The sequence below is a fragment of the Balaenoptera borealis genome (assembly GCF_965194805.1).
Source record: "Balaenoptera borealis genome assembly, chromosome: 3".
Lineage (NCBI taxonomy): Eukaryota > Metazoa > Chordata > Mammalia > Artiodactyla > Balaenopteridae > Balaenoptera > Balaenoptera borealis.
In genome coordinates this window covers 83,399,816-83,424,333 of record NC_138866.1, presented here as the reverse complement: position 1 = coordinate 83,424,333, position 24,518 = coordinate 83,399,816, and the positions used below count along the sequence as shown (strand labels likewise).

Here is a 24,518-nt window from a genome sequence, read left to right as displayed (position 1 = left end):
TTCCCGGCTCAAAACCTGACGGACAATTTTGCAGCTAATTTCTAACCCTTGAAAATAAAGCTATTCCAACCGCTGCTCCCTGCCACCAGGCCCTGTTCTGGTGGAACAGTGACCTTCGCATTGGCCAGCAGGCTCCTGCTGCACACACTGCTCTATGTGCCCAACGTGTGAAGCCGTGTGCAACTGCAGAAGCCACATGTCCCCGTCTACAGAAAGGAGGGGCTGGCTTGAAGAACTTTGGAAACTCACTCCCCTTCTGCTCTGCCTTACCAAGCCCTCTCACAGAAAGCCATTGTGTGGGCTCAAGAGGGAAATAAAAGAAGGGTGGACTTTTTCCATGCTCCCCTGCGGACCACAAGGTGATGTAAAAGCACAGCAGCCACCCCCCAACAGCTCCGGAGAAGTACAGGCCTCAGGGGGCCCCACCGACACTGGCATCTCACTCGGTTTCGCACTGGGCAACATTGTCTAATAATGAGCTGAGCTCAATTGCTTGCTGTGTATTTTGCAGCACAACTAATCCCTTATATTTGTGCTTTCCACCCACATGTCTTTTATTGTTTGCTCTAGGGAAGAAAAAGCCTCACCTTTGAAGCAACCTACACCTTCTCTCTGCCCTGTGGCTCTCTCACCTCCTCCACTGTAGACAAAGCTCTGTCCAACCACTGCAGACACATCCATTCGTCTCCCCCAGTATTAGCACTTCTTGAGCTTTCTAGGGGCCAGTGGTTTAAGGGTGAGAACAGTGATGTTATCAGGCGGCTGATCCTCACCTCAGCTCAGTTCTCAGCCAGCTCAATGTTTATAATAATTCTTAATCTGCGTGCTTACTGGTCCCTTAGCTTCCTCAGCTGGGCAGCTGCTCAGAGTCCTTTAAAAGCAGAACTTTTTTCCAACCATTTTAGGGTTGGCAAAAGGTAGCTGAGCTAGATATCACTGTTCTTCCAACCCCGTGACTGCTTCCCGACTAAGATGGATTCCTGCCACCCTTCAATTTGGTCAAACCATCAGGCACAGAGAACATTAGAGCAATTGCTTTTTCCTCCTACACCTATTCATTACCACCCGTCCACCACACCTTAGACCATTGCCTCTTCCAACCTCTACTCCTTCCCCAAGAAGCATGAAAAGAGAAATGATCAACTTACACAGGCTGACGTAGAGTTCTTAGAATGTATTTTTGTTCACCTGAAAAATAAAACTTTTAAAAAATATACAGGACTTTTTGAGTACAGGTATATCTTAAATGGCTGAATTATAAATAATGTCTCTGGTCACGCTCACAGCTAGAGCTGGAGCTAATGTCCCAATTCCAGTGAAGGCATTAGAGAGTCAGGAGACCAGCAGCTGGACCCACGAGTGGTTTCTCTAGACTCTGATCCATCCCAAAGTGGATTAAACAGTCCAGAGTGCAGGGGTCAGGATGGGGACAGGGGATTAGACTCCCAGATGTTCTCTTGCAAGTTCAAAGGATTCTTGGAATAAGAGATTGATTTACAAATTATTAAAATATAGGACTAAAAATTCACACAGTAAATATAAATTACAGACTATTATTTAAGTTATAAAGTGGCATTTTATGTTTCTTCCCCCAGGCCCTCACCAAAAATTTAAAAAGGCCTCAGGGCTTCCTAATGACCCAAGTGCTCAGAAATCTCCTTCAACCAAGACACCTTGGGGGTGCTACCAGCCTGCCCCTAGGCTATGATAGCTCAGCTGCTATTATCTTGCCCACACCAGGACATGGCTTAAAGCAAGGCTGTTGTCCTGTAAACTTGGATCAGAGCTAACTGGAGTGTAAGCCAGAAAACTGGAGAGACAAATTGTTTCAGGACTCAGGTGGATAAGTTGTTGTTGTTGTCATTGTTTTAAAGTGCCTCATTTCCCAAAAAGGAAACACGAAGGGGTTTGATATCTTGTCACTACCCACACTCAACTGCCTAAAAGCAAGTGGCGGAAGGAAACGGAATTCAAATTGAGGATGTATAATTCTTGCTGCCCCAGAGCTAGCTCTACATATGTCATTTCACTCGATGTTTCTCATCTCAATAAAAGTATAGGCTGCATATAAGTAGAGCTTATCAGGAGAGGTAAAGACAAGCCAATTTAACCTTCCTACGGCTGGTCTATTATCTGGCTATCCAAACACAATCCTGAGGTTGAAGCCCACCTTTCGGCCTTTTGCGTCCCAGAGTACAACTCATAACCAGAGGGCGTGCTCAAAGCTCTGGTTTCACAACAGATTTCGTCCTAATCACAGGGCTACACTGTCACTACAGGCTCAGGGAAGAGGGAAGGTGAAGGTGATTACTGGAACAAGACCAGATCTTGAAGAGCAGGAAAAAAAAAAAGATGAAACACTTGTGAGCCACTCTACTTACAAAAGCTTGCTCTTCCTAAAAGAACTCTGTGAGAAGGCCAAGGGGTGAAGCACAGAGGCATTGCTTTTTCCCTTCCTTCTTCCCTGGCCCATATCCAGATACTCAGGGCTGCAACACAAAGCCTCTTAGGTGGCGGCACTAAGGTGGGAAGAGGAGAGCAGGGGATCAGTACATTCCCCACCCTCCCTGAACTGCTTCTACTTCTCCAAAGGTTTTCCACTGTCCTTTCAACAAGTTTAAGAATGATTATACTTTTGTCCTGTCTAACCCTAACGTGTCATAAATCTATCTTTCTGAACTAGGAGGGGGAAAAGGGGAAAGAGCGGGTAATGAAAAAAGTGTTTGTGCCCTTCTGGCTAGCTGCACTTTGGGGGCCAGCGAATAGCCCTTGCTTAGCCCCATCCATCAGTCAGTAGCTACCCAGGGTGTGGGAGAATACATGTAGTTCTATGTCATTATAGCTTCTAGTGCATATGTCAACAACTATATACAGGGATCTATAAATTAAATGCATCTGTGGCCACTGCAACTAGGTTGACGTACCTGAGCTCCACTACTTTTGGTGCCCTCCTCCTTGCGAGAGCTTCGGCTTATTAAAGAAGAGCCCCTACAGCTCCCTCCTTCCCCTGAGTCTTGGGGGAAAGCCCGAGTCACCCCTCCCCGTAAGATACCGAAGAGCTAGCGGCGCAGAAGGGTTCGGTGCTGGGATCTCCCCACCCCTCCCCCCATCCCCCTTATGGCTCAGGGCCCTGGCGCAGCACGGTCCTAGGAAGACAAAACCCCGAACCCCCGGAGAATCGTGGTCCCTTGGCTGAAGATCCGGCTTCAGGCCCCTCGCCCCTGTGGCGAGCGCGCGATCGTCGGGGGAAGGGAGGCGTTCACTCCCGTGGGGGTCACTACCGCGGGCTCCCCGCCCGGTCCTGCTGCAAAGTCCTGCCTCCGGGCTTGGGGAGGATGGTTTCCGGCCACCCCTGGCACGGAGGGGTTCAACGACTCCCGGGCGCCGCCGCCGCTTCCTTCTCGTCCTCCTCGGCCCCCTGCGGCTGCTCCAGCGGCCCGGCCAGGGGGCTGTCGGCAGAAGGCTCAGGAGACACGGGCCGCGCCGCCTGCAGCGGGGGCGCGGCGCGCGGCGCCTCGCGGCGGGACGACCCCGTGGTGTTGGGCCCCGCCGCAGCCGCCGCCCCTGAAGTCCCGGACGGGCCGGTGGCGTTGGAGCCGCCGGGGGGCGGGCCGGCGGCTCCTCCCGAGGTCCCGGCGCCCACCGGCTGCCAGATGAGGCTGTAGTAGACGGCGAGCACGATGGCGGCCAGCGACACGGAGAGCACGTAAGCGAACACGGTGGCGAGTCGGACCCACTTCTTGTTGGTCTTGGCCGCCATCTTCGCCTTCTTGTCCCCGGTGTAGGTGGCCGGCTTGCCCCGCTCGGCCGGGGCCGCGTCGCGCTCCTTCATGGGAGGGCCCCGGCCTTTGCCCCGGTGCTCCACGGCCCCGGCTGGAGGGGGCCTGGCGGCCTGCAAGGACTGGGCAAGGGGCGGCCCGGTGCCCTCGGTTCCCGGCCACTCGGCTCTCCGCCGCCGCTCCTCACGCCGCCAGCCCGCAGCCCGCCACCGCGTCGCTGCAGCCGCCGCCGGGGCCTGGACCAGTCACCGCCGCCAGCGCCGCCGCCGCCGCCGGCCCGTCAGCTGCTTCCCCGCCGCCGCCACAGCCACAGCCGCCACAGTCGCCCGGCTCCGAGTCCCCATCCGCCGCCGCCGCCGCCTGCCCGGCCGCCGGCCGCCCGGTCTCCAGTGGCCGCGCGGACAGCGCTCTCCTCTCCTGCCCGGCTCCCCCGCCTCTCGCGCCCGCAACAAGGGGCGGGAGAGGGCGCTGCTGGGGGCTGCCTCTTAAAAGGGCGACGGCGGGGTCCGGAAGTGCCGCGCGGGGAGGCGGGCTGCAGGCGGGCGCCGCAAGCCCCACAGGGACGCCCCGTTAAGAGAGAGTTAACGGAGGCTGGCTCTTAAAAGGGCAACGTCGCCGCAGCCCCTTACGGGCTCGCGCGGCGAGGGTGGCAGCCCGGGGCGCTTCTTTAAAAGGGGAACGGCGTCCTTTGGGGCGGAGTGGTGAACTGGAATGGGGGCGGGGAGGGGCGGGGAGGGGCGGTCGGAGCCCAGAGCTGTCAACTCTGGCGCCTCCCCTCTGTGTCCAGACTGTCCGAAGTGACAGGTGGTATAGCAGCAACGGCTTCCGCTCCCAGGTCCCAGGCCTCAGTTTACCCCCAGAAGTGGGGGTGATTTCACGTTGGTGCTCTCGATTCGCGCCCCGTTCCACGTACCCGCCGGGCGGGGCTTTCAGACCCCTTTACACCTAGCGAGCCTGGACCATGTCGTCTGGCGTAGGCAGCCAAGGAAGCTGGAGCGTGCACTGTGGTTACAGCTGGTCGCGCCCTTTCCCAGCCCTCACCCCCGACCCGCCGCCGGATCCCGCCTGGGCTTCAGGGCTCTCCCGATTCTCTGTCCTCGGAGATCCCCGAGTCGGCTGCCCAGACCTTCCAGAGCTTTCGGGACAGTACAAGTGCGGAGCTGTTTCTCCTCCCACTTTAGTCCTGAAGTTTGCAACAGGTCCCAGGTCCCGCTCTGGGGGGATTCCGACTCCCAGGTTTGGGCTTGATTCATGGACTCAAGAGGCTGCCCTGAACCGGTGGAGCGGCTTACAGGGCTTTTCCCTTCTCTGATCCTCTCCGGGTCTCAGAGCCCGGGCGGCTGTTCCCCTGCCATCCTTCCTAAGTGAGGCTTGTCATCCCTCGTTTAGGTGCTGACGAACCCCTCCAAGCTCGGACTCTCAGTAGCCGCTTACCCTGTGCCTTCCCCCTCCTTCAGCCCTCCTCTCTTTTGGCTTCTCTTCTCCCCATTCCCTGTCTATGAGGTTTTCTAGAATTTCTGGTTCTCTCCTCCTTGAGTTCTACTTCCTGTGTTCCCACAGCTGGGTGTGTGGACCGCCTGGGTATCTCAGTGGGTGTGGGAGACGGCCTTGGGGGGGGGGCGCGGGGTGGGGAGAGGACTGCGGTCGGTCCTAATTGGGTTCTGTGGGCGAACCACCCCTCCTGACTCCTGGCTTCAGACTCTGTGGGGCTGGACCGTCTCTGCCTTTTCCATTTCCCCTCCTTCTCTACAGGAACCCTTAGCTTCCAGACACTGTGCCCCCTGATGAAGAAGCCCCACCCCACCACTGCTGCCCTGCCTCCCCCACTGCAGAGAAGTCAAGTGGCTACCAGAGCTCAGTGTGCTGATCAGGGCTGGAACTCCAGGCCCATAGCCCAGCCCCTGACTCCTGAAGCTCAGGTGGGAGTCTGCCACTAGCAATGGCCAACTGGATGCTTATTTCCAAGAACAGGCTGCCTTTTTACTTTCTGAGAGATTTTAAGGACATTGAAAGTTTGGAGTGCTTATTGCCTTCTGCAGGCTGATGGGGAAAAGACAACCACTCCTTCCCCATCCTGCTGCCAGGGTGGCCAGAGCCCGTCTAGCAGGGCGACCTGTTAAGTCAAAATCCCTGAATTGCCTCTGGATGTTGAACTCTCTCTCTACCTTACTCTCTGGCCTTCCTGGCAGGACCGATCATACCAGCTGTACCAAGGTGAATTATTCTTAAAAGATTCCAGGTGAGGCCAACCCAAAGCCTCCTTCCATATGCTTCCTTGAATGCACTCTGAATTTCTTCTGTTGCAAATTAAACTTCTTTCTTCTTGCTTGGCTCCCAGCGGAGTAGCAAAACAGCCTGTCACTTTTTTCCACACTGAAGAATAGATATACTTGAAGCCCCTATTCAATTCCTCTCACCCTATTCTTCTCCAAACTAAACAGTGCCAGATTCTTTAACCTGTCATCAAAAAGCCGTATTTATTATCTGGATTTACATAGTGTCTTTTACCCTAGGAACTCAAAATGCTTTCAGGTATAATTGAGGCTCATCTCCCTGGTGCCTGAGCCATTAAGAAACCATTAGTGTATTCCTGTTGCAGGCAACTAAACGGCCCCCTGGTGGCCTGAAAGTGAATATGCTTCTCTAAGTGCCTCTCCTGGACTAAGGGTAGGCAGAGTCAGAACAGAGAATCAAGGCAGCTTGGGGATAGAATGGGCCCAAAAGGTCCTCTTTTGTAAATACCCTCATGGACCCTAGAACCTTCCCCACAGCATCCCTATGGAGCGCTCTCCAGCGTTAGCTAAAAGACCCTCCATGTTGGTGTACGTTATTGTCTGCTCCCTAAGGCAGCCCTTTCAGGCTTCGGAAAGTTCTGACCAATTGTAACAGCAGCAGTTCTGACCAATTGTAACAGCATCCACACCTTTATTATGTGCTAGGCACCATGCTAAGCACTTACATTCCTTGTCTCACAACAATCTATCAGGTAGTTACTATTTATCTTCATTTTAGAGATGAAGAAATTGCCTCAAAAAAGTTCAGTAACTTGCCCAAGGTCACATAGCTAGATAGAATTCAAACCTGAGTCTTTCTGACTCTAGAGCATTAGATACTGATCCCTGTTCTACTCTGCCTCACTGGCAGAGCTGAACTTTGTCTCTGTAGTGGATATTGGGAGTACCACGCACATCACCCTCAGGATGGAGGCTCTCATTCCTCCAGCTGCTAGGAATGTTGGCTACTGATGGCTCACAGCTGCCACTGTCCCTGGGAATTGCCCTGAGGCACCAAAGGAAGCTGTATCTCTCTCTTGGCCTACAAGACCAATAAATAGGGCCAAGTTGCAACAAAACCCAGCCAGAGATGTGCAGGGTTCCTGTTAGGGAAGAGGAGGGCTCTATCCCCAAGGAGCTGCAGAAGTAGCCAGTATGTACTGGCAGGAGCCAGGAGAGGATGTATCGGCTGGATCGAGGGGGAGGTGAATACTAAGTTGAATGAGGGGGAGTTTATTGATATGGGAACGCTCTCCCATGAAACAGGATTTAACATCCTGACAAGGATCCTGGGAGACAGGCTCACCAAGTGAAATGGAAATGCCAGAAGTACCATGGCGGAAGATGGAAGAAGGGTTCAAAAAGCTCAGAGAAGTGGGCATGCCCTAGTGGGTATTCTATGTAAGATCAGAAACCCACTTAAGTTCTGCAGGAGGGCCCAGAGGATACTCTGGTTATCAAAGCAAAGAGGAGTGCACTGGTGAGAAGCTGAGTTTTGGCTGTCCTACGCAGGCCCGGGCTGACAGCAAGGGGCCAAAACAGAACTGGCTCCCTAATAGCAATGGGGATGTTAGGACTGTGAAATGATAGAAACCAGAGATTGGCACACTATTGTAATAAGCAGCAAGTCGCAGTGGCAGTGGGGCGGTCCTGACAATAGAGCTATGCAGATGGTTAAAATGTCGTAGCATCTCTGGGGCAAATTAGTGCGAAGAGTGCCTTTTTTCCACATTTTTGCAAGTCACTTAAATGTGGCTTTATAGACAACAGCTGGATTCTCATATCTGCTTTGGTTGGCAATATGTTGTTTTGGTTAAAATATGTGAAGAAAATCCAACCTCACGAATATATGTATTAACAGTTGGAAAAGAGAGGAACATTTTAAAAGACTTTTCAGCTAATTGTGGGCATTTTCCTTTGATACTACACCAAAACTCAACAAGTAGTATTTTCTTTAATGGTAGTTGTAATGTAGAATATGAAACTATGTCAGTGAACTTTTTGTACTCAATCATATTAAAGTCTATTGATTACCTTGCATTCTGAACGGCTCTTCTACCTATGCATGATTTTGTAACATCCTTTGGTCATTTGGAAAATATTGGTTCATTGAATTATACAGATCTTTCAAATATTGATACAATTAATTATACAATACTAAAAATCATATTTGTTAGTATCATCAGAAAAAGTTTTAAGTATTGGGAATCTGTCAAGTTCATGATAGTGCATACAAGTTTCCTAAAATTCGAATTTTCATTTGAAAGCTCAAATTGTATCATTGGCAAAAAATACTATCAGTTGCTTTCCTCAAAGTCACAGGCCTACTTGGTTTGAATCTGAGAAAATATCTGCCAAATAACCAAGTCTGAATGACCACAGTTTACCTGTCAGTTATTTTGTCGAGTGAAAATGGTGTTCTATGAAAAAAATGGCTAGTTTAGCTCATACTTAATTGCACAATTGCTTTTTCTTGAGAGAACCATTATATTTCTGGGTGCAGTATGGTACCTTCTATTTAATTACAGAGAATATTAAAAAGACATGTTTTTAAGGGTTATGATTTAATAAAATTTAACAAATTTTATTGCTTCATTAAGGACATTCTTAAGTGAAACTGACTCTTTTCTTCCCTTCCTTCCTCCCTCCCTCCCTCCCTTTCTTCCTTCCTTCCTTCCTACCTTCCTGCCTTCCTTCCTTCCCCTTTCCTCCCTCCCTCCGTCCTGTCTTTCTGCTTTTCTTTTTCCTTCCCTCTTTTTTTACAATGAACTACCAGAACAGTTTATTGCCACTGCCTTGGTTTGATAAGTTACCAGAAATTTTATCCAACATTGTGTTTGCACCATCAGTGCAAATGTCAACACAGTTAAAAAGGTATATAATGCCTTAGTATTATTATGCAAATATTTTGACCTTGTGAAATACCTGAAATGGTCTCAGGGACCACCAGCGATCTGCAGACCACACACAGAATTGCTGAGCTGTACAATGAAAAGAAATCAGGAATGAAAGATCAGGAGGTTGGTGACAGTTGCTCCAATAAAAAGTCACGATACCTTGTCTGGTTTCCAGACCTGACTCAATTTTCAGACCCAGAACCCTTTTTTTTTTTTTAAATTTACTTACTTTATTTTTATTTATTTTTGGCTGCGTTGGGCCTTTATTGCTGTGCACGGGCTTTCTCTAGTTGCAGCGAGCGGGGGCTACTCTTCATTGCGGTGCACTGGCTTCTCATTGTGGTGGCTTCTCTTGCTGTGGAGCAAGGGCTCTAGGCACGTGGGATTCAGTAGTTGTGGCACACAGGCTCAGTAGTTATGGCTCACGGGTTCTAGAGCACAGGCTCAGTAGTTGTGGTGCACGGGCTTAGTTGCTCCACGGCATGTGGGATCTTCCCGGACCAGGGCTCAAACCCGTGTCCCCTGCATTGGCAGGTGGCAGATCCAGAACCCTCTGACTGAAGGAGAGGTTGGGTCTCCAGGAGGAAGGCTTCCGTAATACTATGGCAATACAGTAATGATTTTCTACTCCTCCAAAGGGACCTATGGCCATTTACTTGGGTAACTGTACAGTGGGGAAAGTGGAATAGCCAAACATTTTAAGGTCATGCCGTGTCTGAGTTGACACTGATATCTGGAGACCTGAATCATCATCATGGCTGCCTGGTAGAGTGGCCCTACATAAAAATATGTACAGGCTCATGGGCTGTAGAAAACAGCTTGATGAGTTGGTTAGAGGCCTAGAAAGGGAAACAATGGAAAATTGGGAAGAAGAAGAGGCACGTGGATGTATCTATGGGAGTGGACACAAAGTGTGAAGATCTATACATTGCATGTTAATGTCCACCCGAGAGCATCCACCATGGAGGAGAGGCTAAATAGCCAAGTAGATAGAAGGACTTGGCTAGTTGACATTAGCCAGCTTCTGTCATCTACCTCTTGTGCTGGCCCAATAGGCACATGGAAAAGTGGTCACGTTGCCATAGATGGAGGCTACACATAGGCATATAGTGTATGGCGGCAGGGGTGCAAGCAGAATGGGCTCCCACTCACCAAGGCTGGCCTTTTTATTGTTGCTGCCAAATCTCCAACCTGCCAACATCTGATGTTACTTGGTAACAAGGTGACTACACTGCACCTGTTCTAATCGGGAAGGCTTGATGATTCATCTTGACTTGAATCAGCATGTATTCTGGACGGCTTTTTCTTTCCTGCTAAAGGCCTCAACCAGCACCACTCTCTGAGAGCTTAAAAAGTGTTTGATTCACAGATATGGGATCTCATATAACATTACATCAGATCAAAAGTCCCACTTTACAGCAAAAGAATGGGCACACGGTCGTAGAATCTTCTGGGCCTATCACATTCATCGCTACCCACTGGTGAATAGAGATAATAGAGTGAAAGAAAAGCCTTTCAAAGGTGCAGCTGAAGCACTGTTTTAGAGATGATGGGACACCATGCTCCAGGATGAAGTATGTACCCTATTCAATAACTATAATATGGTGCTATGGACCAACAAGTAGGATATAAAAGCCTAATAAACAAGGGGTTGAAGTAGGAATAACCCCACTCACCATCACTCCCAGTGATCCTTTGGGGGGAATTCGTGGTTCCTATTCCTACAGTTCTAGGATCTCTGGGTTTAGAGAATCTAGTTCCCAGAGGTAGAACACTTCCACGAGGGCACAGAAAAAGAATCCCATCAACTTTAAGTGTGGCTGCTTCCTGCCTTTTAGATTCCTTGTACCAAGACACCAGCAGCAAAAAAAAAAAAAAAAAAAAAAAAAAGAGTCGCTTCCTGCCAGGGGTACTTGACCCTGATCCTTGGGAAGAGATAGGGCTGCTGCTATATAATGGGGTCAGGGAAGAAGATGTTTGGCACCCAGGCGATCCTCTAGGGTGTCTCTTGGTACTTCCTTGCCCAATTTTGGTAGTAAGTAGACAAATTCAGCAGCATGGTTTGAAAAGGGCATGGTGGTTAGGAGCTCAGACTCCTTGGGGAATGAGGATCTGAGTCACCCCACCAGGTGAGCCACTTAGACCAGGAGAGGTACAAGCTGAAGGTAAAGAGAATCTAGAATGGGTAATGGAGGGATGCTGAATATCGGTGTGACACCAAGACAAGCTTCAGTAGTGAGGGCTAAGTTCAACCTACTTACCTTCCTGTAAGTTTCTCAGAGGAAACAATCACTAGAATTCTGGAGGGGCTATTCCCAGGCAGAGGGTGCTTACCATATGATGCAAAGAGTTCCAGGCTGTGCAAAGGGGGTGCTGTCATGGTTGCTATGGTGCACCACCCAGATCCTGCCTCTGGGACCAAGAAGCTTATCCCCAAGTTGCTAGGAGTGTTGGCTGCTGAATGCTCACAGCTGAGTCTCTCCCTGGGCATTTCCGTCAGCTGCCAAAGGGAGCTGCCTTGCCTGACTTCATGAGGGATAATCTGCCTAGTCAATGTTGCCGGGTGGGGGTGGGGCGTTCAACCTCAGTTGGGGCAGCTCTGAAGTGTCATGCCAACCCCCGAGCTCCCTGTGGAGGCGTCCTTTGTTGTGACTGCATCCTTGATCAATTTCTTCCTCTGCTCAGTCTTGATTCCTTCACTCCCTCAGATGTGTTGTTTCTGAGAGCACTTCCCAATAAACTTCCCACAAGAGGCAAGTCTCTGTTTCATAATGTTTCATGAGAAACCTGACCTAAGACAGTCACCTCAGTCACCTAAGATTCCAACCTTTAGGACCCAGGTGAACAAGTCTCATCCATTTGAAGGTGGACCGCCTGACCACCTTTATGTCCATGCTGTGGTTCCCTCCACCAGCCCTCACAGAATGTCAGGTGCCTCCTACATCCTGGACACCTTCCACCAAATGCCCTCCAGCTTGTGCGTTTCCCCATGATAAAGCCACCGAGACTGAAGTCCCTGAGTGCATCAGACGTGGTCTGACATGCCAAGAATGAGAATGTGACCGACTCTTCCTTGGTTCCAGAGCCCTGGCTGCACATTGGAACCAAGACTGAAGCTCTTTGGAAATCCAAACGCCTCACTTCCTTCCCCTCTCCCCACCCACCCATCCCAGGTCCTGAATCAGAGGGTCTGGGAACAGTAAGGAGCATCCAGTGTTACCAGAGCTTCCCAGGCGATTCTGATTGATATCAAGATGGCAGTCACTGGGCTCAGTACTCCACTTTAATTCAGCAGCCTAAGAGTCTGTCCGTTTTTTTGGCAGCCTTCTCGTTTGACTCATATGAAGCTGGCTGTCGGTGAAAACCCTCAGTTTTATTCACACATGCTTCTGCTAAGCTGCTACTTCCCCACCCTGTCCTTGTACAGTCGGTGCCTTGGAGCCAAGCCCGGATCTCTCAGTTAAGCCCTGTTCATTTTACCTTGTGAGGTTCAGGCTGTTGCTCCAGCAGGTTAGGATGTTTTGGGATCCTGAGTCTGTCTCTCAACACCTCCCCTATCCTCACTGGCTTCCTGCTATTCACAAAGTTGAGGGGCCGGTTCACTGTGGCTTTGCCCAGGTCCTGATAAACAGATGGACCAGGACGGGAGTAAGGAGGGAAGCAATCAAACAATTCTGAGGGCACTCCTTATGTGCAATGCACCATGCCCACCTGGAGAAGGATGTTGTCTAACTTATTTCCATCACACTTATGAAAATGGGTCCATTTCACAGACAGATAAACAGAGGCAGAGAAAACGAGTAATGTGTCCAAGAACACCCGGTGGGGGGAAGAGCCGATTCTTTTCCTGCCATCTTCACCTCTCATCTCTAGGTTTGTCATCTCTCAGAGGAAAGTGACAAGGTTGGCCCTTCTGATGGGACAGAGATTTTTAGAGCTGGAAGGAATCTTGGAAATGATCAAAAACTTAACAGATCAGGGAGCTCAGGTAACTTGCCAAGATCTCACAGCTAACCTTTGCTCTGGTTGAAACTAAAATCTAGGTTTCTTGAGGATGGATCCAGTGTTCCCCTAGTTACACCTCCAGGTAAGTTTGATCCAAAATGATACTTCAGGGTTTCCCTGGTGGCGCAGTGGTTGAGAATCTGCCTGCCAATGCAGGGGACACGGGTTCGAGCCCTGGTCTGGGAAGATCCCACATGCCACGGAGCAACTAGGCCCGTGAGCCACAACTACTGAGCCTGCGTGTCTGGAGCTTGTGCTCCGCAACAAGAGAGGCCACGATAGTGAGAGGCCCGCGCACCGCGATGAGGAGTGGCCCCCGCTTGCCGCAACTAGAGAAAGCCCTTGCACAGAAACGAAGACCCAACACAGCCAAAAATAAATAAATAAAAAATTAAAAAAAAATAAAGGAATTCCTTTCAAAACACAAAACAAAACAAAACAACAAAAACCAAAATGATACTTCAAAGGGAAACACACATGGGACTGATTCTTTTCCACTTCTAAGTCCAGGATGGTTCCTTCTATGATTCTAGGAGGGGTTGGCATGGGAGGACAGGCAACGTCTTCCTCCTGGGTTTCTGCAGAGAACTCTTGATCGCCTGTCCTTTTTCCCTAAGGGATTAGAGCCTCAGCACCTGCTACCCAGCCTTGTCCTTGCCTGCATCCACACTCAGCTCTCAGCGTGCAGAGGGTGGCTGGATCTGGAGCCAAAGCTGGACATACAGCCGGACTGATGGACACCTCCTGGTCTTCACTGTCACGCCTGCCTCATCAGCTGTGATGGTGTGGAGGTGGTGGGAGGTTGGCGTTTGCCCGTGATGTGACTTCACGAGTTCAGGCTGCTTGGGGGACAGCCTGCTTCACGAGCACCCCTAACTCAGCCTGCCCTGGGAAGGTGGGTCCAGGCCCTGATCCACACAAACTGTTGGAAGAAAAAACCACAAAAAACCCAAAGAGCAAGTCAGTGAAGATAGTTGTGGAAAGAATAGCAATATACACTGAGGAGGAAGTAATAAGAAACTGCTTTTCTCCTGTCAGCGTCTGCTAACAAGTAATAATAATAATAATAATAATAATAATAATAATAATAATAATATTGAGCTCATGTGCAGGCAGGGCATAAAGTACTTTACATCCATTATATTATTTAATTCTTACAGAGTCCTGTGAGGCATAATTATCCCCATCTTACAGGGAAGAAAGTTGAGGCACAGGGCTATTACAAGATAAACCAGCTAGTAAGTGGCTGGGTTCATAGAGTAGTGAGCCCAGCCTGGCTCCCTGTGCCTGACTAGGAAACAGATCTTCGAGGATGCAACATCTGAGCCAATCTTCATTCCAGAAGTAAGCTAGCCACTGGCCCAAGACACTCAACAGGCCTCCGGGCTTCTGAACCCCACTGCTTCATCAGGTAAGTCATGGCATCAGGTAAGAAACCCACCTAATCTGACTCTCTTGTTTGTCTGGTAACTGGGCCACCCAAAGATCTGAGTTCAACTTCCACCGCTAAACTTCTCTGATGAACAGGCTGAGAAACCAAAAAGCAAGAGGTCCCCACACAAAGCTGCCAAGTGAGCAAGTGACTTCGGGACCTGCCCCCGGGGCTCCAGGCCACCAGTATCTCCCTGGGAGACAGCACAACCGTCTATGGCCCAAAGTTCTCACAGCCTTCTATGGCCCAAAGCTCGGACATGCCAAACTCTCCAGCATACCCATCTTCACAACTGATCCAGACCTAGCAGCGACTTCCCTAAGGGTCTGCCTTCGGGGTTCCCAGCCTTTCCCCAGGAGGCACGTGCTCTCCAGTGTGCCCAGCAGGGGGCATCCTCGCCCTTCCACCTTCTGCCCTGGGGGGGATGAGATTGGCAGACTGAGGCGCCCTCTTCTCAGCTCAGCCCAGAAGCCAGTCTCCCAACCTGTGTATTCGTGTGACCTCTCTGATTTTCTCTATATCCAGTCTACCATTATTTACACAATATTTTTGTCAATTCACATTTTAAAAGAGCTAAATGTATTTTTAAAGGAAAAAAAATCCCTCTTGGATGAAGGTTTTCCCAGCTCCCTTTGCTGCTTGGATTTCTTGCATTCTGAGGGCTGCTTTGCAGGATGTGGGCAGGCGAGGACAGACGAAGCTGCAGCTGGGGGTCTCAAGAACTGGGTCCAGGCAGTGTCATCACTGGGTAAAGATGGGTGAGGCTTTATTCTGTGGATTCAGAGCCTCAAACTTCAGAGCCGGAGGGTAAAAGAGGTAAAAGAGTAAAGAGCCCTGAAATCCTTGCCTTCCTTGTGGCGCCCCCAATCCTGTGAAATGAGAGAGCCTCCACCTTCCCCATCCCCATGCCAAGGGAGAGAGAGGGGATTGTCTTTCCAGGCCCAAAGTAGAGAGAAGGCTGCAGGGTGGACCAGAGGGAGGGACTTGGGTACAGGAGCAGGGACGGCTGCAGGTGACAGGTGCAGGGGCTTTGGGAAGGGACAGGGATTTCCCTTGCAAAATGCATTCAAACAGACAGAGAGGGAACCTGATTCCAGGGAGGGAATCGGAAGAGCAGGAGACACCAGAGGGGCCCCCAGAGGGGTCCAAGGCTGGAGGGATGAGGGAGGAGAGATGAGAGACAGCAGGGCTTAGAGGGAGGGGAGGGAGGCTGAGTCCTAAGGGCACAGGGCATGGCAGCATGGAGGATTCCCAAGCTGTTTCCACAGGTTCAGTCAGGCCTTGCTCCAGGATCCACCCCAGTGGTCTTAGAATTATTTTTCCAGGGCTTATTTTTGTGCTAGGAACCCCCTCAGCTCCAACCCCTAGAGGCCCCCATCCTCCTGCCCTGGGCCGGACTGGCCATCAGAGGCAGTTCTAGGGCCTGGGTGAGGGTCCCGTTGTCGTCAGGGGGTGGCACAAATGTCCATGGTGGGACCTGGAACAGAAAGCCGGGCCCTGAGAGGGGAAGGAAGTCCGGGGCAGAGCTCCCGGCTCCCCCAGCTGGGTTAAGAAGGGTGATGAGAGCAGATTAGGCAAGAGGAAGTGGGCTGGGCTGGACTGGGCCGTGACTGAGCTCCTGGGCCGGGCCCTGGGCCAGAACAGAGTTACGGCCATGAGCCCTGAGCAGCACCCCGAGCTGAGGCCCCTGCAATCAGCCCTCCTGCCCGAAGGTTCTCCTCCACAGGCCCCGGCACAGGGCAGAGGAGGGAGCCTGGCAGGAGAGCAAGGTGGAGGCTGGTGGCTGAGGGGTGCTTGAAGCAGCCGTGTGTGGAGTGGCGGCTGGTCAGTGAGGTTTCAGGCCTCGTCCAGGTCCCGAGGGCCAAGAGGAGGGAGTCACGTGTGACGCGGGTGAGGGGCGCGATTGCCTCACTTGCACCTCATTTTCACGGGGAGGAAGCACCGAGAAGGAGGAGCTGGGTGGTCAGCAAACTTCGCTTATTCAAAACGCTCAGTCCCAGCTGGACCCCGCTCCTCCCTCAGCTTCCACCTCCAGGGTGGTCCCAGGCTCCTTGGCCTCTGAGAGTGACCCCTGTGCTCTGGGCCCCACCTCTGTGGGGGTCCCTTCCCCTCGTGAGCTCCTTGCTCGCCCCCCTCAGTGTCCACCTGGGCAGCGGTATCCCCAGCTGGCCCCTCCCCACATCTGACCAGGGATTACCCCTGGGGCGGAGAGGGCCCTGCTCCAAGGTGGCCAGGCCTCGGGACCTGCCTCTCAGTGCTGAGCAGCACAGAGAAGGAAGCCCTGAGCAGGAAGTGCTGAGGCACGGGGTGAGGGCGGGGGGCTTTGCGGAGGGGAGCCCGGCCTCCCTGCAGGAGCAGGGACCACAGCCCCCCACTGCGGGCGGGCGGGACGAGGCTGATTTAAAAGGCAGATGGGCCTCTGGCCGGAGCGCTCAGCTCTGCACCCAGCTACTGCCCCCCGCGGGCTGTAAGAGCGCCCAGACTTCCGGACTAGCTGGGGCGGGTGCTGTGTGAGCCCAGCTAGTCTCCCCCCACCCCGCCCGCCCTCCTTCCTCCCCTCCTCCTGCGCGCTGTGTCTGCCCAGCCTCTCCTAAGACGGACGCTTGGCACTATGTCTCTGCGTAACCCTGTCCTGCAACCCCCCGGGGTGAAGGCCTATCTGAGCCAAGGCGAGCGCTTCATCAGATGGGATGATGTGAGTGGGGCTGGGCGGAGGGCTGCACCCGCGCTGCCTGGGGCTTTGCGGGGCGGGGTGGGGGGGTTGCTGGCTTGGTTTATGTTTGCCAGGACTCAGGCGCCTGTGTGGCTTGGCCAGGCAGCTGACACAACTACCCAGATAAACAAACCTGGGCAGGAGGGTGTGTGCCACGAGCCTGTGTCCCTGGGCTGCTGGGGCTAAGGCTCTGTGTCTGGATGTGGGAAGACGATGGCTGCCTGGGTGGTCATAGGAGGAAATTGCTTTGGGTCTGGGTCTGTCTTTCCCTAAAGCCCCCAAGAAGAGAAGGGTGTGTTGCTCCCGGTCTCGGCAGTGGGAGGAAAGGTGTCCCAGAGCTGAGGCAGGGCCAGCAGCAGCGGTGAGCCAGGCCCCTGCTCCCAGCGCAGACAGCCCATTCCAGCCCAAGCCGGGCGCCAGGACTGGAATCCTCGCCCCTCCCCACCTGGCCCCGGCCCTGTCCCTGCTCTCCCCCAGCTGCTGTGGGGTGGCCACGAAAGGCTCCTGGACCCCAAGTGAGAACCGGAGGCTCTCCTCCCAGGGACCTGGGAGGGAACGGATAGACTTCTGCTTCCGCCAGCTGCTCTCAGCCTGGCTCCCTGACGCCGGCCCGTCTGCAGGGAAGGGGAAACCACACTTTGCCCTGCACCTCTGTCTCCACTGTGTCTGCTGCTTCCCAAACTGGGCCTGCTTCCCAGCCTGCGGTCCTCCCGGAGCCTGAAGACGTGTGTGTTGCCATAGGCCAGGGATTCTCCTGGGCGGCTGAGGGGAACAACTTGGGGCCCCTCCTTCAGGGAGGTAAGACCGCTGGGCCGGCCCAGCATGACAGTCAGCGCTGGCTGCTCCCAGGAAGGGAGCCTGAAGTCTCTGGACTGGCTGTGGGGGGAGGAAGGGCCCTTAGGGCTGGTTCCTCCTCCTTACAGGTGGGATGAGGGGGCTCTGGGTCTGTGAGTTACGGCTCTCAGGCCTTTGGGGCTGGGCTAGGCTGAGTAATCTGGTTGCCATGACTATGGGGAGCGGGCCTGTGGTGAGAGGCTTTCTGCTTCCCCACGAGTGGTGCGGTCACTGCGGCATGGTGGAGCCATGTCCCAGGAGCCCGTGGAATGAGGGAAGTGGCTCCGAATGAAAAGTGAAGCGGCCTCTCTCCGTTCCTCTGGGAAGCGTGTGTAACCTGACTGGGCAGAGGGTCATCAGGGATGGGGACGTGCCATGTGGCCTTCTCTGCAAGCCAGCATCCGTGTACCTGGCAGGCCCGCTGCCCTCCCCAAGGCAGGGCACTGCAGGGTCCTGGATCCTGCCTCCCACGAGCAGGAATCTTCCCCGTCACGGGGCACACGCACCTGCCAGACGAGGCTCTGCTCTCAGACCGCCTTTGGCCCAGTAGGCAGATGACCTGGGTACAGGATAAGCACAATGCACAGGATGTAATCAACTCCCAGCTCACTTTTGTGTCCCACAGCCCGTTCACAGTGTATTCTGTGGGAGAAGCTCCCCTATGACCCATGGAAGGAAACTCAGCCAGTCATGAGATGTTCCATTTGCTCCTGGGGAATAGACAAGCCTAGGACACTTTTCCTCACAAAGCCCAGTCTTACTTCAGAAACTAGTTATAACTCAAAACTCCAGTCTTAATTTAGAATGACATCTTCTGCCCCACCTCCAAGAATGGTTTCAGGTGGGCTGCAGGCCCTGTGGAAAGGCCTGTGGGAGGATTCCCTGATCTTCCTCTATGCCCACTAGGGGTGGGGTGCAGTGAGGAAGGAGGGAAAGAGGTACCAAAGTTCTTAACTGAGCAGCTGCTATTCACGAAGTGGGCCTGGTGGAAGTGTAAGGCTTCTTCTTTCTCTCATGCGCATTTTTGAGGATTCTTAGGAGACCCTCCCCCTGAGCTGGGGATCTCTTATTTAGGGTCCTCCTGCCATCTCTGTTTCAGGAGGTCACTCGAAATTATTTCTTTAGCCCCACAGAATCCAGTTACCACCCTCAGCTTCGTGCAGCTTCGGCTTTGCCCCTTTCTCCCACAGGCCCATTCTGGACCCAGAAAATACTCACGGGTTCGTTGCCCCACAGACTCTGGGGGTTCGGGCTCACCTAGCACACCAGCATCTCTCTCATCCGCTCAGTTTCCTGGGCAGGAGTCAGACCCCAGTTTGTCATGCACCACAACTGCAGGGGTGACGAAAGCTCTCTAAGTGCGAGCTTAAGGTGAGGGGTCAGGTACCCCAACCCTCCCTTCGGGAGGGAAGGGAAGGGAGCTCACAACACAGCTTTCTCCAGAATTAGGTTCCTCACACAGTATTCTCTTTTCCCCCATATCCTAACCGCCCCTGATCTGAGAACCTTTTTCTGGACCATTTCCTTTGTAAATTCTGCATTTGGTCTGGTTTGGTGTGCAGCAACTCTCATGCCTTGTTGGAAACTTCGATTTTAGTATCTTGTTATTTGTGCATACAAAGGCCATTAAAATAAAAGGTAGGCTGTGTGCTCTGTGAGTGGAGCAGGAACTCAGAAGCGAGTTCATCTTTCATTCACTTGCTCCTTCAGCAAACATGGCGCATGCAGCACATGGTCTAGTACAGGCTTGTTTCCTGGGAGTCCGTGAGCCCCTTGGGGATTTCCTGGAGGGGCTTCTAGGTCTGAGAACCGGCCCCCACCCTGTTGTTGCAGCATGCCTCAGGAAAGGCTTTGCAGAAGCTAGTCTTTGATGGTATTTTAGGCAAGAGGGGCTGGGTGCTGAGGCTGGGAGGTGGGAAGGCACTTGGGACAGCTATGGGGTGGGGCGGTGGGGTTCATGGATGGAAGGACTGGGCAGGCAGGAAGCTTAGGCAGCTTTGCGGGAGTTGGGCTCTCAGCTCTCACCGTGTTCAGCTCTCCTGGGGGTAGCATGGAGTCTTGGTGAGGGACATTCTACCTCTTTGGCTGAACTGTGGGCTTTGAAAACAGGGTGAGGTGGGGGCCAGGACCCTGCTTGGGGTCTAGAGGGAGAACTTCTATTTGGGATTTAGAGGGGAAACCCTCTTCTCTTCCAGAAATGTCATCTCCAATCCTCTACCCCTCCCCACCCCTGGTTCAGAGCTTTTAAGGCTTATACCCAGCCCTTAGCTCTGGAGAACAAAGAGAAATGCCTGCAGATCCCTGGGACGGCCACCTCCTAGGCAGATGGTGAGCTCTGAAACCTCTGGCCTGGGCCAGGAAAGCTCGGCCTGAAGTCTCAGAGCAGGGAGCTGACTCCTTCTCTCTGCAGGAAACAACCATAGCCTCCCCGGTTATCCTCCGTGTGGACCCCAAGGGCTACTACTTGTACTGGACATATCAGAGTAAGGTGAGGCGGCCCCTACCTACCATGGCCCTGGCCTCCTGCTGATCCATTGAGCCCAAGCAGCCTCTCGATGACGCAGGGGTGGAGGTGTGGATGCCAGGAGTATAGAATGACCAGGAAGGGTGGCTCTGGGGGATCTCCTGTGAGCAGGGGCTATTTGCTTTGGGAGGGAGGATGCAGTCACTCCAACCATGGCTGCCTTGGGCCCAGATGCTTCAGCTTTAGCATCCCTTGGAGAGAGAGAGAGAAAGGAATTAGAGCTACTGCTGAAGGCTGCTTCCCTGCCTGTGGTTCTGGGTAAACTTGAGGGCTCAGAGAGATCAGAGAAGGTCCTCGGCACCTGCACGGAAGGAAGGGAGGGGGAACCTGGGGAGAGTCTGGAATGGGGGAGGGGAGGCTGGAGGTCACAGCTCCCAAGTAACTTGAGTGGCCAGGGGAGGAGTGGCCAGAGAGGAAGGGAGGAGGGTCACCATGAGGAAGGAGAGCCCGATCGCTGAGAAGGGAAGGTTGGGGTCTGGGAAGCCCCCCAGTCTTGGCACCTAGAGAAGGCAGCTGGCCAAGACGTGAAGGGGTGTGAAGCTCCCTCCTCGCTGCCCTTCATTCTTGACCTGATGTCTTTGTCCACATCCTGTCTTTGCTCCTACCAGGAGATGGAGTTTCTGGATATCACCAGCATCCGGGACACCCGCTTTGGGAAGTTTGCCAAGATGCCCAAGGTAAGTGGGCCCAGTAGCAGCCCAGGCTCAGCACGGCCACCAGCTCCACGAGGCTGGGGCAGGAGTCCCTGTGGGGCAGGGAGCCTGATCTCTGGAGCCAGGGGAAGGGTCCGTGGGCTGAGCAGAGGGTCTCTCCCTGAGCTGAGGAAGGGGCATGACTGCCCCCTGGCTCGCTGGGGCTTTGGTATCAGGGCACAGTGGATGGAGATGTTGCGTGGCCAGCTACTGCCCCTAGAGCACCCCAGGCCGTCTGGGAGGTGTTGCTTGCATCCTCTCCCCCTCCACCCCGACTGCTTTGCCTATATTTGCCTAATGCTGGTAGGAAAATTGGAGGAAGGGATTGGTGGGAAGCAGGATTCCCTGAGACCGGGGACTAAGAATCTGTCTTCAAATGAAAAATGGCAAACAAAATACACAGAACTCCCAGGCCCCAAAGTCTTGGTTAATCTCTTCCTGTGGGCCTCTCCCTCCCGTGGTTCCTAAGATGGGCATGGATGGGATGCCACCCCCGTGGGCCAGATTTCAAGTGGCTGAGAGGGAAAAACAGGGAAAGCCACAGTGGGCAGGGACAGGGACACACACCTCTGATCCTAACTGTGTCATGACCTGCTGCAGAGCCAGAAGCTCCGGGATGTCTTCAACATGGACTTTCCTGACAACAACTTCCTGCTGAAGACGCTCACCGTGGTGTCTGGCCCCGACATGGTGGATCTCACCTTCTATAACTTTGTCTCCTACAAAGAGAACGTGGGCAAGGTGCACCGGGGGTGCCTGGACTGGGGCTGGGCACCTGGGACAGCCTGAGAGACAGGCCTGGGCCATGGCGTGGGGCGGCACCTTTGTGGTCAGGGGCCTGACTGCTGTGCCCTGGGGTTCTGCAGGACTGGGCTGAAGATGTCCTGGCTCTGGCCAAACACCCGCTGACGGCCAACGCCTCCCGCAGCACCTTCCTGGACAAGAGGTAAGTGCCTGCCTGCTTGGCTTGAGCGCGTGGGGCTAAGTGTGTCAGCCCGGGCCTTGACGGGCTGCTTTCTGCCCACCAGCCTGGTGAAGCTCAAGATGCAGCTCAACCCTGAAGGGAAGATTCCTGTGAAGAAGTGAGTCTCCCCTCCTCCCTCCCTACATGTCCTCTGAGCTCCCCAAGGCCTTCCCTCTCAGGCCTGACCCCTCTCTTAGCCTGGCGCTTTTCTCTGCTTCTTCAGTTTTTTCCAGATGTTTCCTGCTGACCGCAAGCGGGTGGAAGCTGCCCTCAGCGCCTGCCACCTCCCAAAAGGCAAGGTGAGTGGTTCCTCCCTCCCCAGCCCACCCCCAGCATTCTCCTTCTCACCTGAGTTGCCTTGGACTGGAGGGCACCCTGGGCAGGCCTGGTGGGGATGGGGAGGGCAGGAATGACAGTTCAGTCCCAGCCAACAGCCCGAAAAGTCAGTTCACTCTAGAGCCACCGGTTCCTGGTACAAGGCACAGTGACAGAACCGGGGCAGGGGGTTGAGGTGCCCGGGTTCAGAGCAGGTTGGTCTATACCCCTTCAGCTCCAATAGGAAAACATTTTTCCTTTCTTTTTACTTAAGTAATTTTTAATTACAAGTCGTATGCTAGGTCACCCCATGAGGTGCCTTATGTGACTTACAAAAAGGAGCCCTGTGCGCAGATGCAGTCCTGAGCCAGGGTTCCTGCCTGGCGGGGGTAGATCTCAGGCCCCTGTCCTCCCTTGGCCAGTGCCTTTGTGGTTTCCATGCACTCTTTTCTCCTGGTAAGAATTTGGAACGTTATAAATAAATAAAAGTAAGTCCTCATAGATCACTTGTCCACCTGAATCCCAGGAGGAATACTTCCCCCACACTCAACTCTACGGAGCTGGTGACCCCTTGGTGCAATGAGTCACAGGGGATGCAAGCTTGGGGTTGGGGAGAGGGTGGGAATGGGCTCCTGCTGAGGGCACCACTTGCTGCTGTCACATCCACCCTCCTTTTCTCCTGCCTCCTGAGTTCCCACCTTGGCTAAGTCCTCCTTATTTATCAGCTCTCCTGCATCCCGGTAGGAGCCATTGAGCCATCTTTGCTTGCAGCTGATGGGTCCAAGATTCGGTCTAGCTATCCTGCTCAGAGCCTCTGCTCCAAACTAAGACTGATGTTGGCTTTCCAGAGTGATCCTGGAAAACATCTGACGGGTTTTTCTGGAATGGAATGCAAAGGCACAGAATCCCTGAATGCCACCAAATCTACTTTCTGTTTCTGTTTCTATGGATTTGTCTATTCTGGACATTTCATGTAAATGGAATCAGACAATATGTGATCTTTGATGTCAGGCTTCATTCATTTAGCACAGTGTTTTCAAGCTTCATCCATGTTGTAGTATGTATCAGTAGTTCATTCCTTTTTATTGTGGAATACTATTCCATTGTGTGGATATACCACATTTTGTTTAACTGTTCAACAGTTGATGGACATTTGGGTTGTTTCCACTTTTGGGCTATTATGAATAATGCTGCTATGAACGATTCTGTCTGGACGTACGTTTTCAAGTCACTTGAGGACATACCTAGGGGTGGAATACTTCGGTCATATGGTAACTCTATACTTAACATTTTGAGGAAATGCCACACTGTTTTCCAAAATGACTATACCATTTTACAATCCCACCAGCATTGTATGAGGGTTCCAATTTCTCCACATCTTCATCAACACTTGTTATTGTCTGTCTCTTTTTTCTTTTTTTTACTTTCGTCATCCTGTGAGTGTGATGTGGTATCTCATTGTGGTTTTATGTTATTTATTTATTTTTTTTGGCCGTGCCACCTATCTTGTGGGATCTTAGTCCCTCAGCAAGGGATCAAACCCGTGCCCACTGCAGTGGAAGTTGAGCCCTAACCACTGGACTGCCAGGGAATTCCCCTCATTGTGGTTTTGATTTGCATTTCCCTAACGACTAATGATGCTGAGCACCTCTTCATGTGCTTATTGGTATTTGCATATCTTCTTTGGAGAAATATCTATTAAAATTCATTGCCCATCTTTCAATTGGGTTTTCTTTTAGTGTGAAGTTGTCTACTACTGGATATCTGATTTGCAAATATTTTCTCCCATTCTTTTTACTTTATTGACAGTATCCTTTGGAACACCGTAATTTTTAATTTGGATGAAGTCCAATCTGTCTATTTTTTGTTATCGTTCCTTGTGCTTTTTGGTGCCTCCAACTATTGTCGTTGAATTGTCTATTTCTCCCTTTAATTCTGTCAGTTTTGCTTCGTGTATCTTGGGGTTCCGTTGTTAGGTGCATTGTTTGTATGCAAATTGCTTCTTTTTGAAAATGTATCCTCCATTTAAAAAGAAAAAGATAGCCCACAGCTCTGGCAAACAGCGTAGCTTGCTTCTGACCTCTTTTCTT

At 52.4% G+C, this 24,518-nt stretch overlaps 2 protein-coding genes across 15 annotated transcripts in view; one reads left to right on the top strand and one right to left on the bottom strand.

Moving 5' to 3' along the window:
- Positions 1-1,159: 1,159 nt before the first annotated feature.
- On the bottom strand, positions 1,160-4,468 carry INAFM2 (InaF motif containing 2). Its single transcript, XM_082385945.1, has one exon. The coding sequence runs from the start codon at positions 3,830-3,832 to the stop codon at positions 3,368-3,370; it is 465 nt and encodes a 154-aa protein (XP_082242071.1). The 5' UTR covers positions 3,833-4,468; the 3' UTR covers positions 1,160-3,367.
- Positions 4,469-4,551: 83 nt separating this feature from the next.
- Positions 4,552-24,518, top strand: part of PLCB2 (phospholipase C beta 2) — a 31,474-nt gene continuing 11,507 nt past the window's right edge. For 2 of the 14 annotated variants that reach the window (XR_014242756.1, XR_014242757.1), the window contains exons 1-7: positions 15,788-17,081; positions 20,344-20,421; positions 21,066-21,134; positions 21,750-21,890; positions 22,016-22,095; positions 22,178-22,231; positions 22,337-22,412. Coding sequence is in view for 12 of the 14 variants with exons in the window: in XM_082385802.1 (XP_082241928.1) it covers positions 16,998-17,081; positions 20,344-20,421; positions 21,066-21,134; positions 21,750-21,890; positions 22,016-22,095; positions 22,178-22,231; positions 22,311-22,412 (608 nt within the window). In the remaining 2 variants the exon portion in view is untranslated. Of the gene's footprint in view, positions 17,082-17,719; positions 17,898-20,128; positions 20,262-20,343; positions 20,422-21,065; positions 21,135-21,749; positions 21,891-22,015; positions 22,096-22,177; positions 22,232-22,310; positions 22,413-22,782; positions 22,885-24,518 lie in introns of those variants that run through there. The other 12 variants (XM_082385801.1, XM_082385795.1, XM_082385804.1 and 9 more) reach the window with 11 other exon arrangements.